At 44.6% G+C, this 14,884-nt stretch overlaps 1 protein-coding gene across 8 annotated transcripts in view; it reads left to right on the top strand.

The window, feature by feature from the left end:
• The window catches only part of TENM4 (teneurin transmembrane protein 4), a 691,021-nt gene that overhangs the window by 603,913 nt on the left and 72,224 nt on the right, over positions 1 to 14,884 (top strand). For all 8 annotated transcript variants that reach the window (XM_025042569.1, XM_015600544.2, XM_015600547.2 and 5 more), the window contains one exon: positions 4,781 to 4,997. In XM_025042569.1, coding sequence (XP_024898337.1) covers positions 4,781 to 4,997 — 217 coding nt within the window. The remainder of the gene's footprint in view (positions 1 to 4,780; positions 4,998 to 14,884) is intronic.

The following is a 14,884-nucleotide window of genomic DNA, read 5'->3' as shown; positions in this document are numbered from 1 at the left end:
CCCTCCTTCCTTTTCTTTCTCCCTCTCTTCCTCCCCTCCCTTCCTTCCTTCCTTCCTTCCTTCCTTTCTTTTCTGCTTTTTTTCTGGCCATTTTTTTTTCTCTTTTCCATTTGCCTTCCACTTCCACCAGAGGCCACTGCTGGATGTAGCATTGCTTTACCCCTGCCAGCCTCCAAGAGCCAGAACAGGCTCTGACATTTTCTTCTGTCCCTTCTCCACTTTCACCAAGTAAGGACAGGGAGGAGGCCTTCAGAACTGTAAGGAAAGAGGAAGTTTCTGAGAAAAAAATATTTTTTTCCCAAAAGTTTGTGTTTAAAGTTTAGGAGAGCTTTATGGAGAACTTGAAAGAAATGGAGGAATATCCTCTCTTATTTCCCTGGTGGAGTTTGGGGTTTTTTTTTTGTTTTGTTTTATATTTTTGTTTTTCTGCTGTGACAGTGAGCGTATCTCAATAGGAATGCAAATATATGAAACATGGACATTTTGTAAGTCAAACAGTTTGTGTGTAATATACAATCAAGCGAAACATGAAGTGCTTGGGAAATGTAAATGTTTCCAAAATGGCCCAAACCGGAGAATCCTGAAAACTGTATATTGATGCATTTCTAGTGTACCCCAAAATTTACTCTTCTGTCCCCAAAGCATACTTTTTCCTCTTAATATGACTCTTCTAAAATTGTCTGTCATCTGTGCCTAAGAAAATGGAACTGTGGAAGATCCTCTATCACTGTAGAGCAGCCATATGCCCTGTTAAAGGCTGCCATATGCTGCATTTGAAAATATGAGTGCTTTTGCCTGAAAACTGGTTCTTGTAAACTGAGCCTTTGATAACAATTTTGTGGAACCTAATCATTTAAAAAATATGTATGTATCTCATTTAAATGTGATTGTCTCTATTAACGGGGATTTAGCCCACATTTACTACTTAGCAAATATTTGCTGAATGAATGATTAGGGAACGTCAACATAGGAAAGTGTAGGCAAACATAATTCTTGGTCTGGCATTAATCACTCTAACCTGTGAAGCATGCAGTGAACAATTCCCAGTCCCAGGATCTCTCATAAGAGCACTGTTTGTGTGATATCTCCATTTCAGAGAACCCCAATCTCAAGTCCCCTGAGGTCTGTCCTGTCCTACATAGTGTGTCACTATTGCTGTGTTTATCTAATTCAGTCCTCCGAGGCCAGACTGCATCCAGAAAGGGCTGCCCTGAAATTTATGCATAGGAAGGGGACCACCACAGGGCCAAATGGCAGGTCTCTTATCAGGACTCCTGTTTCAGGGAAAGACCTGGCCAGGAGCTAACAGTAACTATTATTTATCAAGCACTTACTTAGGTGCTGGTCATCATATTAAGTGCTTCACATCCATGATTTCACCTAATCCTACCAGCATCTCTGTGCTGTAGGTCTGATTATTCATTTTATAGATGGGCAAACTGAAGCTCAGAGCCCTTGCTGAGGCTTTCATTTCCAGCAGAATGGAATCTCAACGAGATTACCACAAAGGCCCTCTGACCATAAGAAACAAAAATTTGGCTTTGAAATTCACGGCTGGATTTGTTTTTAAAAAAAGGAAAGAAAAAAGGAGTATGGGGATGCCCCGTATTCTGGAAGCAAGGGTGAAGGTAAAAGCCAGAGCAGTGGGCCCTGGGATCCTGAAATGAGTCCCACAGCCCTGATCTCCAGGAGCGCATTGTTTGGAGAGGGAGACAGAAAATAAGAATTACAATACGGGGGAAATGAGTGCTGTGAGGGAGTTCGCCCAAGGTGCTAGAGGGCACAAAAGAGTCATATTTCAACAAGGCTCATCAATTCATGTTTTCCACTTAAGAAATAGTTCCTAAAAAACCTCTTCAGGATTCGAAGAGCCCTTCGTGCTTCATTCACAAAGAACTGAGTTCAGATTCCAAGTCAGCTTCTTCACTGGCTGACTGTGCAACCTTGACCACTATGAGCCTCTTGTTTCTTTTCTCTATAATAAGGGAGATGATGATGACAGCAGCTACTTCACAGAGTTGGGAAAACTCAATGACACTTTTTGAAAACATTCCTTGTAAAGCACTTAGCACAATGCCTAGTGCTCAGTTAAGTAGCAGCCATGATTATCATCATCATTTAATATTAATATTAATAACAATAACAACAATTCCTGGCTAAACTTCCCCCAGGACTAGAGAAATAGGAAGCAGTTTTTCCAAGGTGCCACAGAGCAGAGTATTTATAAAGAGGTAAAAGACTGGCTTCTAGGGACTGCTTTGGTGGTAAACAAGAACAGGCAAGAGCTAATAAAATTTCAAATTAGCCATGACTTTTCACGGCCCTTCAATTGTGCTAGCTGATTTAATGGTCAACGTCCCTGCTCACTGGGATCGAATAATGGAGCATTTCTGCCGAGTTATGGATGCGGCTGCCGAATCTGTCATGCTAACATCAATAGCAGAATGCAAATAACCCTCAGCTCAGGCTGTAATTATGTGTTTAAGCAATGTCTGACAGGGGCAGCACGAAAAAGTATGATGGAGCCCGCCAGCTACATGAGAACACAGGTGCTTTGCTAGGCATATCTGAGAGCTGAGACAGTAGCCATAATTTAGTGCTGGGATAGTGCTGGGGTGACAGAAGGCCTATCCCCCACATCTCAGAATGAATCTGGCAGGTGAGCAGACAAAGGACAAATGGCCCTTCACTTTAGTGAGACTATTTTAGGTTCAGGGTCAGGAAGGGGAACTACCCTTTATTTAGTACTCACCGTGTATCAGGTACTCTGCTAGATTTGGGGGAGGGGGGTTATTTATGTAACAAATCCTCAAGTGACACTCTTATAATCCCTTTGTAAGAGATGTGGGAAACTGATGCCCAGAGAGTTTAAGTAACTTGCCCAAGGTCACACAGAAGTAAGTTTCAGAACCAGGATTTGACCCCAGACAGTCTGGCTTTGGAGTTCATACTCTACTATTGTGCTATCCACAAGGTCTCTCATACCATGCAAAAGTGAACAAGAAAGACAAGGGATTTTTGTCCCTAATTTATTGAGGAAAAAGCAGAGTTTCAGGGAGGTCAAGTAGCTTGCCTGAGGCCACTACAATCCTGAGGAGAGTAAGGAGGCTTAGGTGTGCTGCCCATATGGATATGGTGGGCAGTAGCTATACTGCAAACCCACAGAGACAGAAGTGAGAGAGGCATGTCAGTAATGAGCCTGGGGCCCAGAGAAAGCAAATGCTGTGTAAGAACTCTATCTGGAACTTCAGTCTCCAAGCTTCATTGATCCTCCCACCATACCACATATTTTTATTTTATTTATTTATTTTTTACACCTACAGTGCCCCGTCTTCCTAGGTGATCTCCCATCCAAGTACTAACCAGGCCTGACCCTGATTAGCTTCCTAGATCAGACGAGATCGGGCACGTTCAGGGTGGCATGGTCATAGACCATACCACACTGTTTATGAAATTGAATGAAGATAATGGTTTTTTGGGTTTTATGGACTGTCATTTGGTTTCATTCCCTGATTCATATTGTTAATTAAGTCATTCAATTTTCATTAATTAACTTATTTAACAGTCGTGTTTCAAACACCTATGCTAAGTGCTGAGGATACAACAGATATAACCAGAACAGGATCTATGCACCCCATGGTGGTGGGGACGGTTGCCCAAAGTCACACAGCTAATAAGCAGGAGAGGCAGAATTTAAACCCTCGGTGGAATGCAGGTCCTTCAACTGTTCCCTGCCTGCAAAGCACACAGACTATAACCCTGGGCTTTTCTTGTACCCCATTTTGGGCAGCATCCTCTAATCCCTGGGTTTGTTATCTATTTTAAGTTAGTCTATTGGATGCATGTAAAAACACTTGGGGATAATGCAAGCAAAAATACTCGATCTTTTGGAGTTTCTTTCTTCGAATTTTGGAAGGCTAGGAGCTATCACATAAGTTTAAGTCCTGAAGAAATTTATCCATGTAGTAAACAGAATTCCCTGCTAGGGGCAACTTGGTCAGAGACTTGGAACCATCTAGTACACTCAGAAAGCCCCTCTCACAGAAGGCCGAGCCAAGTCTCCATGTTTTTTGCATCACAGCTGGGAGAGATGCTCAGGATTAGAGTGACTTCACAACACTGCCTCTTCCTCACCCCCAAAGCCAGTCAATCGCCAGGTCTTATCATTTTTACCTCTTAAATGTCCCTCAAAACCATTCAGTTTTCTTAATCACCACTATTAGTAATCTAGTCTCAGCAACCATTATTTTTCCCCTGTGCCACCTCAGTGACCACCCCCCCTGTAGAGCCCCCAGTTTCCACACCCCCTACCTAAGACCTTTAGGTAGATCCCATTTTCCCTAGGGGATGAAACGCAAACTCCCTAACCTCCCCCCCATCCCCCCGCCCCCACCAGAAGCCCCGCATGTGTGCTCCTGCCAATCTCAGCAGTCTCTTTTTCTGCTATTTCCCTCACCTTCGGAGCCCAGCCTCTCAAATGTTCAGTATGTTCTCTCACCTCTGGGCCTTCACATATATAATTCCTTCTATCTCTTTGAAAAAAAAAATAGCACACATCACATTGTACACTTATTTGTCTGTCTCTCCTACGAGACTAATGGGCAGAGACCAGATTTCAAGCACCTGAACTGGATCTCCTTGGTGCCTAGCAAAAGTCTTGTTATATCAGGTACTTAATAAAGTTTTCCATTCAGTGGAAAATAAAGAGCGAATGAAGGCATTGTGTTCAAACGTGGCTGTTTGATCAGGATATAAACCTCATGCACTGTCACCCCTGCAGATGGCTTGGTGGACTGCATGGACCCAGACTGCTGCCTTCAGCCTCTCTGTCATGTCAACCCGCTGTGCCTGGGATCCCCTGACCCACTGGACATCATCCAGGAGACACAGGCCCCCGTGTCGCAGCAGAACCTGCACTCTTTCTACGACCGCATCAAGTTCCTTGTGGGCAGGGACAGCACACACATCATCCCAGGGGAGAACCCCTTTGATGGAGGGTGAGTCCATTGGGCCCCCGCTCTGGCCATGGCTTTCTGAGGGAGAACTGAATCACCTCCAGGCCACATTTCGGGGGGAGGTGGGGGTGGAGGTGGGGGAGGAAGCCAGGAGGGTGGGCCTACAAATCATGGATTTTTGCATGTCCTCATCTAATGAGATTAAACAAAAAATGCAAAAGGTTCTAGTCATCTAAATCAAGTATGTGTGGGCCCGCATTCAAGAGCATTGTTGAAGAGTTTGAGATGTCTCTTTAAGCTTGCCAGTCATTCTGATGGAAAGGAAGGTCCGGGGGGAAATCTTGGATCAATACCCACTTTGCAGTCAGCCATTACTGATTCTGCAGTCTACAGACGAGCTGAAAGGCTTTAACACTGTTCGCCCTCAGAGCTGATGTCCAGAAGACTTGTTAGGCTGGGGGTGGGGTACATCTGTTAGTGTCCCAGGACATATGCCCATGCATTCTTTCACATGTTTTCAATTGTGTCATCCATTGGACAGTTTTTTCTGAGGTCCGCTCTCTGCCAGATCCTATGCTAGAATCACAGAAATGAGTAGAGCACAGCACCTGCTCATTAGTCCCTCACAGTCTACTACTAGGCAGACAAAAAAAAGAGAGAGAGAGAGAGAGAAAGTTCCAGTGTTCCCGCAGGGGACTCTGAGAACATAGAGGAGGTATTCATGGGTAGGAGAAAGGCCACAACTTAAGAACTGGATTTTATAAAGATGAGTGAGTTAGCTTAAGCAAGGGAAGGAGAGGGTGTTTCAAGGAGAGAAATCAGCTTATGCAAAGACCTAGAAGCATGAAAGGGCACAGGGACCTACTGCTCTCTATTCTCTGCTCCCCATATCAGGGTCTGTGAACTAGGAAAAGGTACCCAAGAAGGAGAGATTTATAATAATTTCTTTCTAATGTTTTCCAGTGTAGTGATGCCTCAAATATGCAGAACCTTCTCTAAAAGTCAGCACAATTCAATTGAGCAGTCACAGATTGTTTACCTTCTGTGTTCGTGATTTCTGTGCTCGTGATTTCTGTGCTGAGAGTTCCTGCCCTAAGTTGACAAATGGGGTAGTGATAAGGGGTAAGAAAGTTGAAGGACATCCTCAACTTTTGTTTAAAGGGAGAAATAGGCAGGGTCAAGTCATGGGTTGCTCAAGAAGTTTGCTCAAGAAGAATGAGTAAGAGGAGAAGAGCAGGGACCTAAAAAGGAACCAGGGAAGCGGCCCCGGTATGCATTATCATCCCCAGAGTATATCATCCCCAGAGTGTAACTGGAACTCCATGGAGAAGGCCTTACTACTGGGACATGATAGAGCTGGATTCATACCAGGGCTTGTCGGACTTCAGGGCCCACGATTTCTCTTGCCCAGCCTTTCCTCACAGGAGCAATGACAAGGTGGGGATGTGGGGGAAGGGTTGTAAGCCCAGCAAAAGGGGCATGATACGAGTATGTAAAAGCAAAAAAAAACCTTGAACCCTTTTAGAGATGAACATACTTAATAGTCCAAACCCTTCAAATTACCCTAAGAATATCGAGAACCTCAGAGATTAAGTGACCTTCCTAAATTCACAGGCTGGTCAAGTGGCAGAGCCAGGAGCAGAAATAGAGTGAGGAAAACCTTATTTGTTTATCTTGGCCAGAAATGCCGCTTTTGTCTCTAGATAGGAAGCTTCCTGCTCTTTTATTCAGTTGTATGATTTTGTGTGTATGCTTATAGGTCTTCTCATGGCATGCGTTCTTTTAATCAACTGGAGGTATAAATATCATTCCAACCAAGGGAACTATTTCTAGCTCAGCCTTTCTTTAATGGACCCCTTATGGGATCTGACTAGGGCTATGGCTGTGTCTCTTCTGCTTAAGGGGTGCCATTACCATGCCATCCTGATCAGTGCCAGCAAGGACTATGGCTCCTGCATGTGCTCTGGTTACTCACCAAGCCTGTGGCTTATTGCCATGAATCACTGTGGGACCTGCACAGGGATTTCAGTATTGTGGTTCCAGCAGGTCTGACTTGCCTTAAGAAGCCTGGCAAGTGATGAACTTGAGAAACTTGTACTTGGAGAAATGGACCTCTCAGCAGAAGGGAAGAGTCAGGCTGGTCTCGGAGTAAGGCCAGCTTGTGTTTTAGATCGTGGCTCTGCCACTACTGGATGCATGGCTCTGGGCAAGTGGTTTAATAGAGCGAATATATGAATGTCGGTCAACTGTCTAAGCTGAGTTCTCCAGGAAAGGACTGTATCTTAATCATTTTAGTACAAACTTGCTCAAGACAAGTATATATATATATATATATGTTGCCTTGAACAATGAAGAAATGGAAGGAAGGAGAGAGGGAGGGATGGAGGAAGGAACAGTGGGAGGGAGGATAGATGGATACATTATCTATTTTACTTAATTTTATATTGTGGATTCAGAGTCTAGAGAGCTTAAATCATCTGCTAAAAATTACATTACACATTAGTAGCAGAAGCAGGAGTAGAAGTCAGTTCCCAGATCATTGTTTATATATCTGTCACCTTCCGTTAAATTACAGATGCTTTCAAAGAAGAGACCATTCAACTCTCCAAACCCATAATACTGGACTATAGCATTTGCTCTACAAATGAATGGATAATGTAAGCTTTCAAATGTTGCCGTAAAATTCCTTTTACCTAACATTTGCCTGAATCGTTATGTCCCTGCTCCTCACGGATCTAGATTCAGAAAAAAACAGCTGTCTCTATATCTCCACTGAGTGTCCCCACACAGATTTTTATGTAAAACAAGCCCAAGTGACTAGAAAACCGGGGCAGCAGATGCTTTTCTCTTTGGCTCCTTGATATTCCATGATCTTGATCAGGGCCAGTAATGTAGTGCTTATTTGCATACTTAGGATAAAGTCAAATCAGTTACCAAGTTTGGGTTGTTGCTTTCTTTCCTCTCCTGTGATGGAAGGTTGAATAACAGGAAGTGCCCAGAATTTGAATCTTGGCTTTACCTCTCACTAGCTCTGTGTGACCTCAAGAAAATGATTTAACCTTTGTTCACCCGCCTCCGATTATAGCAACTATTCATGAAAACCTTTGAAAGTATTAACTGAAATAAAGCTCCCAGCTCAGGTTTGGTATACAGATGATCAGCCTAACCTAATGAAAATGGCACAAGCCTTGGAATTAGACCTGTGTTTAAAGTCTGTTGCATCCACTTGCTAGCTATGTGACCTTGAGAAAGTTTCTTAATTTCCCTGAACTCTAATTTCCTCACCTGTAAGAGCAGGATAGCAATGTCTATTTTGCAGGATTGCCATGGGAATTAAGTGAAAAAACAAAATGTACATAAAGTCTTGGCCTAGTACTGGCCACATAAAAAAATGCTTGCTAATTAGATGATGATAGTGGCGATGCTGAAAAGAGCTTCCAATTCCATTTTCTTAACTGGAAGTGAAACTTGAGAGTAAGCTGCCCTCCAGGAAAGTCCAGCAGCCACCCAGATAGGAACCAAGTTTAGATCGTCTAGTCCTTATTTGGGGAAGGGAAAAGGCAACATTATGCCAGCCGCTGTCAGCCAGGATCCTTCTTAGGGAGGAATCTGGTGGCCCTTTTCCAGAGAGCGGGATTTCTGATGGGCAGGCCTACGTGATTTGGTACCTGTATATAACAATAACAAAGGCTGGCCTGACAGAAAACCCCATGTCCTCCTGCGCCCGCATGTTGTGCCACAATTTGTATAGTCTTAATGGGAGTCCATTTAACAGGCTCCAAGAAGCAGACTGTCACCCAGAAACTCAACAGCACTTTCAACCCCAGCAAGTAAAGGCAGCTTCAGAGGTACAGCTCTTTCACTCTGCAAACTCCCATCTGTGTATCTGACTCAGAGAGGAGGGTTTCTTATGCTTCTGTGTAGCACCCCAGCAGATGCCAGAGGTGCTAGAGCAGAGGTGGCCCTCAGGGAAGGATGGGCAGCAGCTCCCCAGGGTGTGAGGGCCCCAGCCAAGCAGAATGGGCTCTGGGCTGGACCCCTTAGAGGAAAGCATAGAGCTTGATTCAGAACTGAAGCAAAAGTACTACCAGACGGACTTAGAGTGAGGAAGGCCTCCCTCAAGAACCCTATCTGATCCCCAGAGCCCAGGACTATGCCTGGCCCACAAGAGGTATTTAATATAGGTTTAATGAATATAGTAGTTCTGTCTGACATTCTGCCATGGCTGTCTTCAACTCTACATAAAGTGATAGAGGTGTGAATGACTTCAGCTGATCAAAAGTAGGTCTAAAGTAGGAGGGGACATAGCAGGCATGGAAACCACCATCATCGGATTAGGTGGCTTGAATACCATCTTTTTTTCCTGGCCTACAGACCCGGACACCACCTGGTTAGTGGAATACCTCCCCTTCACCTGGAGTCATGGGAAGAATGCAGGGTCCCCTCTCTTGAGACTTGAGTGGAAGGAGAGGAGCCATTCAGCTCTGTAGGTGGAAGAAGGATCCCCACTAGGATTGTCCATAGAAGGAAGACAGATAACAGGACCAAGAGTGTGGTGCTTGGGATCAGACAGCTGGAAAATGGAGGGCAGCATGAGACATTTCCTCCTGAAAGAACACTCAAGGCAGCTATTTCCCTATTACACAACTTTGCTTGTATCTATTCTCGTGGGAAGGACTGACTGGGTTGAAAAGGCTAGACATAGTGCAGACACATCATTTCAGTGAATAGTTGTGCCTTGCTGATGTGGAACAGGTTAGCAGATTATAGGAAGAGGTTCTAACAAAAGGGCCACCCCAAGTTACTTGAAAATCAGTTCAGAATATGGTCAAGGACACTGTATTTGTAAGAGAAATAATGTGATGTTGTCCAGTCTTTCTGGGCTCCACTAAGCGTAATAGGTTGTCAGCTCACTCAAGCAAGTAGTTAGGTGAGAACAGATTGCTACAAAAGTCCGCCGACAGGACACACTGAGCCCAAAGAGAAAAGACTCAAGGAGTCAGGGGGACTTTGGAAAAAGGAGGGATGGGTGACTAGAGCATTCACCCCAAAGGAAGCAGAGGATCATATCCTATAGAGAGGGGTAAGATCCTATGGAGAGGAGAGACTAGGTAAGCTCAGAGAGGGACAGAGGTGCCCACAAACACAAGCTATATTGGGTAAATATTGATTAGCATCTACTCTGTAGTAGGCCTGAGAGAAGTTATGCATCTGTACCCCATTGTACTGTGAGCCCTTTATATGTCCCGTGCCTTGTGGGTCATTGAACAGCTAATGCCTAGCACAGGGGTTGGCAGTAAAAAGAACAAGAGTCAGCCAGTCGGCCACAGCTGAGTGTCTGAAGAGACCTGGAGATGGGGTGCTCTGAGAGTTCAAGGCAGGGCCATCACTCCCACGGCCAGTCCTCGTCCCTGAGCTCCACACACAGGGGCGGCATCTGGTGCCTCTTTGTTTCTGCAGCACCTGGCACAGGGCCTGGCTCAGAGTAGACAACAGTAGATGTGTGTCTTTGAAAATGAGTGAGCAAACTAACAAATGAACTAATGAATGAAGACTTCTGATAGGAGATGGCCGTTAGCCTGAAACAAAAAGAAATTTCAGTGAGGAGGGTTGGCCATTAAGACATTATTTACCCCACTTCAGGTCACAGTAGCCCATTAGTGTGTCAAGAAATCAACTTAGTGGGTCGAAACTATTTTTTAATAGAAGTAAATTTAAATGGAATTGGGTACAACAGAATGGAAAATATCAATGTAATACCGTAAAAAGGATATGTATTTCATGAAACATGTTTTGGTTGTGATTGGTTGTGTGTGTGTGTGTGTGTGTGTGTGTGTGTGTGTGTGTGTCTACTGAATAGGCTGAATTGCTTACTGTGAGTTTCAGTTGAACAGTATTTAAAAATGGATTCTATACTGAGGGACCAGCATGACTTTCCAGGATAATCAGAGAATGGAGGTAATTTTAATATGGCCAGAACATAATTATGGGGATGATATTTTACAAATCAAAAAAGACATGCTCTAACATTTGAAATCATGATGGTCTTAGGAAATCTGGGTATATGATCCTGGTGTGCAGGTGAGAAGGTATGTGGGAGAAGGAAGAACATAAAGGGCTATGAAGCCAGAAAGTGGTTTGAGGCAGTAACTGAGAAAGATCTGCCCCTCGCCTGTTCACTAAGCAGATTTCATCTCCATTAGGACTTAAAACTGGCTATAAACAAAAGTGAAATAATCTTGATGTCACCAAAGTCTTCAGAATTTCTTTCATGCCCTTTAAAAAGGCACAAAGTTTCCAGAAATTTTCAAAGCAAGAGTTTCCAAGAGGGAAACATAATGCAAATGATGGAGAAAAGATTATGTGTGCCATATAATTTTTTATCAGCCCAGTGTACATCTAAAGCCACATAAGAGTGTTGGTGGCAGAGCAGTTACAGAAAAGCATTTGCTTGCCACTCCACCCCCTCACCCCACCCTAGGCCTTAGCCCTCAGAGAGGCTGAGCAGTAGAGATCATCTAATGGAGTTCAAATAAACACCAGCTTCCTGACAGCTGGCCTCTGAGTGAATTTATTATTGAATTATACTCCTGCGTTTTCAGAACAAGCTGAGCTGACAGGCTACCCCATCAGTTTAAAAGTGGGGAAGGGGAACAGTGAGAAAGACAATGATAAATTACCCTGATGGAAGATGGAAGAAGGTAAAGATCCTGCTTCCTCCAAAATGTCAACCATCATATATTATTCATGTTGGTTTTTAAAAAATCCCTCCCCACATTGAAATGAATGTTTATGATGATAAAGCAACTAGGTGAATCTAATTCAGGATGCAGGCAGCAACTTCTCACATCATCCTGATGAGCAGCTAACAACTCCTCCTCTGCCACTTGATCATCCCTTTATTGATTTCAAAACCGAATTACGATCTCTGTTTGCTTTGTAGCTTGAGCTTGTTCCTAGCTGTCCATCACAGGAAGCATTAGCAGAGGATGCTGCTATGCTGAAGCTGGAATCACTAGGGCTTTAGAGGGAGAAGGCCTGCATTCAAGTCCTTGGGCAAGTGAGAGCAAGTGACCTTGGGGGAGCGAGGCTCAATTCTCTCACCTGTAGTATGGGGTTACTAACTCCTACCCTGCAGGAATTAATTTAGAAAATTAAATGAGATAAAATACCCAGAAGCCCAAAGGCTGGGACATAGCACACATTCAGAAATAACACCTAGCATTTACCAAGGATGTTCTATGTGTCAGGAATTGTTTAAAATGCTTTGTAAGTTACATAAGTAGTAATGCCTTTACATCTCCCCCAAAACCTGACAACGTAGGGACTTCATCATCCTTTTATAGATATGAAACTGAGGCACAGAGAAGTTGAATAACCTGGCCAAAGACATAGGGTTTATAAGTGGCAGAGCCAGCATTTGAAGCCAAGCCAGTTGGCCCTAGATCCCATCTACTGAGCCTCTGTTCTTCTCAGCTAGGTCCTTTATATTCTATCTCAGCATCTCCAGTTTTGCAAATCGAGATAGCATGGTGCTGCTACAACTCTACAACCCTGGTTGGCCCTGACTTTCTCTCCAACACTGCACAAGGAAAAATAAAGCTGATGTGCAGTAAGGCTTAGCGCTTCAGAGCACTGGCCTCAGAGGTGGGTCTTGAGCCTAGGGTTCAATCCTAACCCTGCCCTTTGCCGGCTGTGTAAGCTTGAGCAAGTCTCTTAATCGCATCTGTCATATGAGGATAATATTCCATACCTCATGGGGATGTCTGAGGATTAAATGAGATGTAAAACACTTATGTGTCAGGGCATTAAGTATTTAATGTGTTAGTAGCTGGTATCACTAATAGCAGGAGTCAGGGTTAGCATTAGCGGTGACCTTAATATTGGTATAGGTTTTAGTGTCACCATAAGAACTGGGAGAAAAAAGAGGATCTTAGCCTGAAGCATTAGCGTAGTTATATAATTGATGCAAATGTTCTAGCACCGTGGCAGACAAAGAGGCGAATGGACCTTTGAGGTCATCAGCCCTTTATGGTGGAAGAGAAAACTTTAACCCAGAGAAAGCTCTTGGCTCAGCAAGATAGTAGCAGAGTCGTGGAGGACCTGGAGTCCTAAGTGAAGGCTCTCTCAAGCAGTAATTCCAGTGTTTGTAAGTCAGGGACTTTCTTCATTTTCAACCGACACTGATAAATTTCAAGCTGTAAGAAGTTAGAATATTGGAGAGCCATTACTATTATTGTCCTCACTGGATAATGTTGGGTGAGGACTTACCAGTTGCCTCTGCAGTGAGTCTGACCAGCCCTCCAGTCTGATCCTGGAGGCATCAAGATTTGGCTCTAAGTGAACCCCACAGTGACAGTCTGTGGTATAGAGATGTCACCACAGGCAGTATTCTGGCAGAGGAGAGAGATCTGCCTGCCTGCCTCCCCTGTCTCTGCCTCCTACTCTTCCTCCCACCACTGTAGGGCCATGTGACTCTACCCTGTGGCTCTAATGCGCAGGCCTTTAGAACCAACCCCAGTCTGAAGAGAAGGGCTTAGAGTAACCCTACCCACTCAGCCTCAAGTCCTTCGACTGTTTCTCTGTCTGACCCTTTGTTTGCCAGCTCTGTCAAAGAGATTTCTGTCTTGTTCTGGAATCTCAATCTCTCTCTCTATGCCTAAGGTCCTGATACAAGTAGCCTGGTACCCCTGCCACCCAAGCACTCAAGCCTTGCCTTCTCTTGTCAGTCTCCCACCCCTGCCCCATCCAAGAATAGAGCTCCATCTCTGCTCTTCTTAGGAACCTGAACATTATTAGCTGGTGACACATGGAACTTCCACGTCCACTTGCCCTAGGAGCTCCCTCACCGTGCCTGTCTCCATCAGATCCTCCTCCCCTGTCCCTTGAATGACCATTTCCCTTAAATGCCACCTGTCTATTGCTACGCACCTCAGATCCAGCCTGCTGAGCTGAACTTTCTGCAGGACCCTTTCTGCATCTCTGCCCAGCATCAACCCCAGCCCCTGGGAAGTGAGTCTAATTATGGCCCATCCTAGTCTTTCCTGTCCTGTGTCCTACCTAATAGGAAGACAGGACACACAGTCATAGAATGAACTTGTCTGCTGAGAAACTGTGTCTGGAGTCACATGTAGCAGAGCTGCCTGGAGTTTTTCTAACAACACAAACCACCCCCTGAGAAGTCTACTTAGAAGCAGGCCTCTGGCCACATAGCACAGAGAACAGCCTATCTAGACTTGTACTACACCTTCCAAGTCCCAGGTACGCTGACAGTGTTTCCCAGCCATGTCCCCCAGACCTGGCCAACCCTATTACCTGGGGTAAGGAGCCTCACTCCTCCAAAATGGTCCCTGCTGGCTGTCCTCTCTCAGCTCTATGTCTGGTTTGCCATAACCAGAGGGCTCTGGAAATAAAGTATTATGGACATTCAAGGGCTCTATTCTTATGTGCACCTTTGTCAGCCAGCAGAAAATATTCCAAAGGATTCCTGTAGGAGAGGACTCAGAGCATCAGCACTCAGCAGCCAGGTTGCCCACAGGCTTGGGTGATCAGAGCCTAGGAACTCATGTTCCCTGAGCTGAAAGAGCTCAACAGCCACATAAAGCTAAGAGGTGGCTTCTGGTGTCTGCAGGAGGCACAGCCTAAAGGCCCAGAAGACACTAGTGTTTGCTAGGCCATCTTGTCATTGGATGCCCTCAGGTCGTCTCAGGGTATCATAGCAGATATGTTGGTGCCCCAGCCTTGATGGGTGATATAAGGGTTCTTGGGCAGGGCCTGGTACGCAATTCTAATGGTGGGAATGTTTGCATGTCCTGCTAGAATGAATCAGTAGGCAGCTCCCCTTTTTATCCAATACTAGATCTATGTCTAGATACAAGGATTTTTAAAAAGTCAAATTATATTCATTCCAGAATGTAAGTTTCTCAGAC

The sequence above is a fragment of the Pteropus alecto genome, unplaced genomic scaffold (genome assembly GCF_000325575.1).
Source record: "Pteropus alecto unplaced genomic scaffold, ASM32557v1 scaffold7, whole genome shotgun sequence".
In the NCBI taxonomy this organism is placed as follows: Eukaryota; Metazoa; Chordata; class Mammalia; order Chiroptera; family Pteropodidae; genus Pteropus; species Pteropus alecto.
This window is presented reverse-complemented; position numbering and strand designations above follow the sequence as displayed.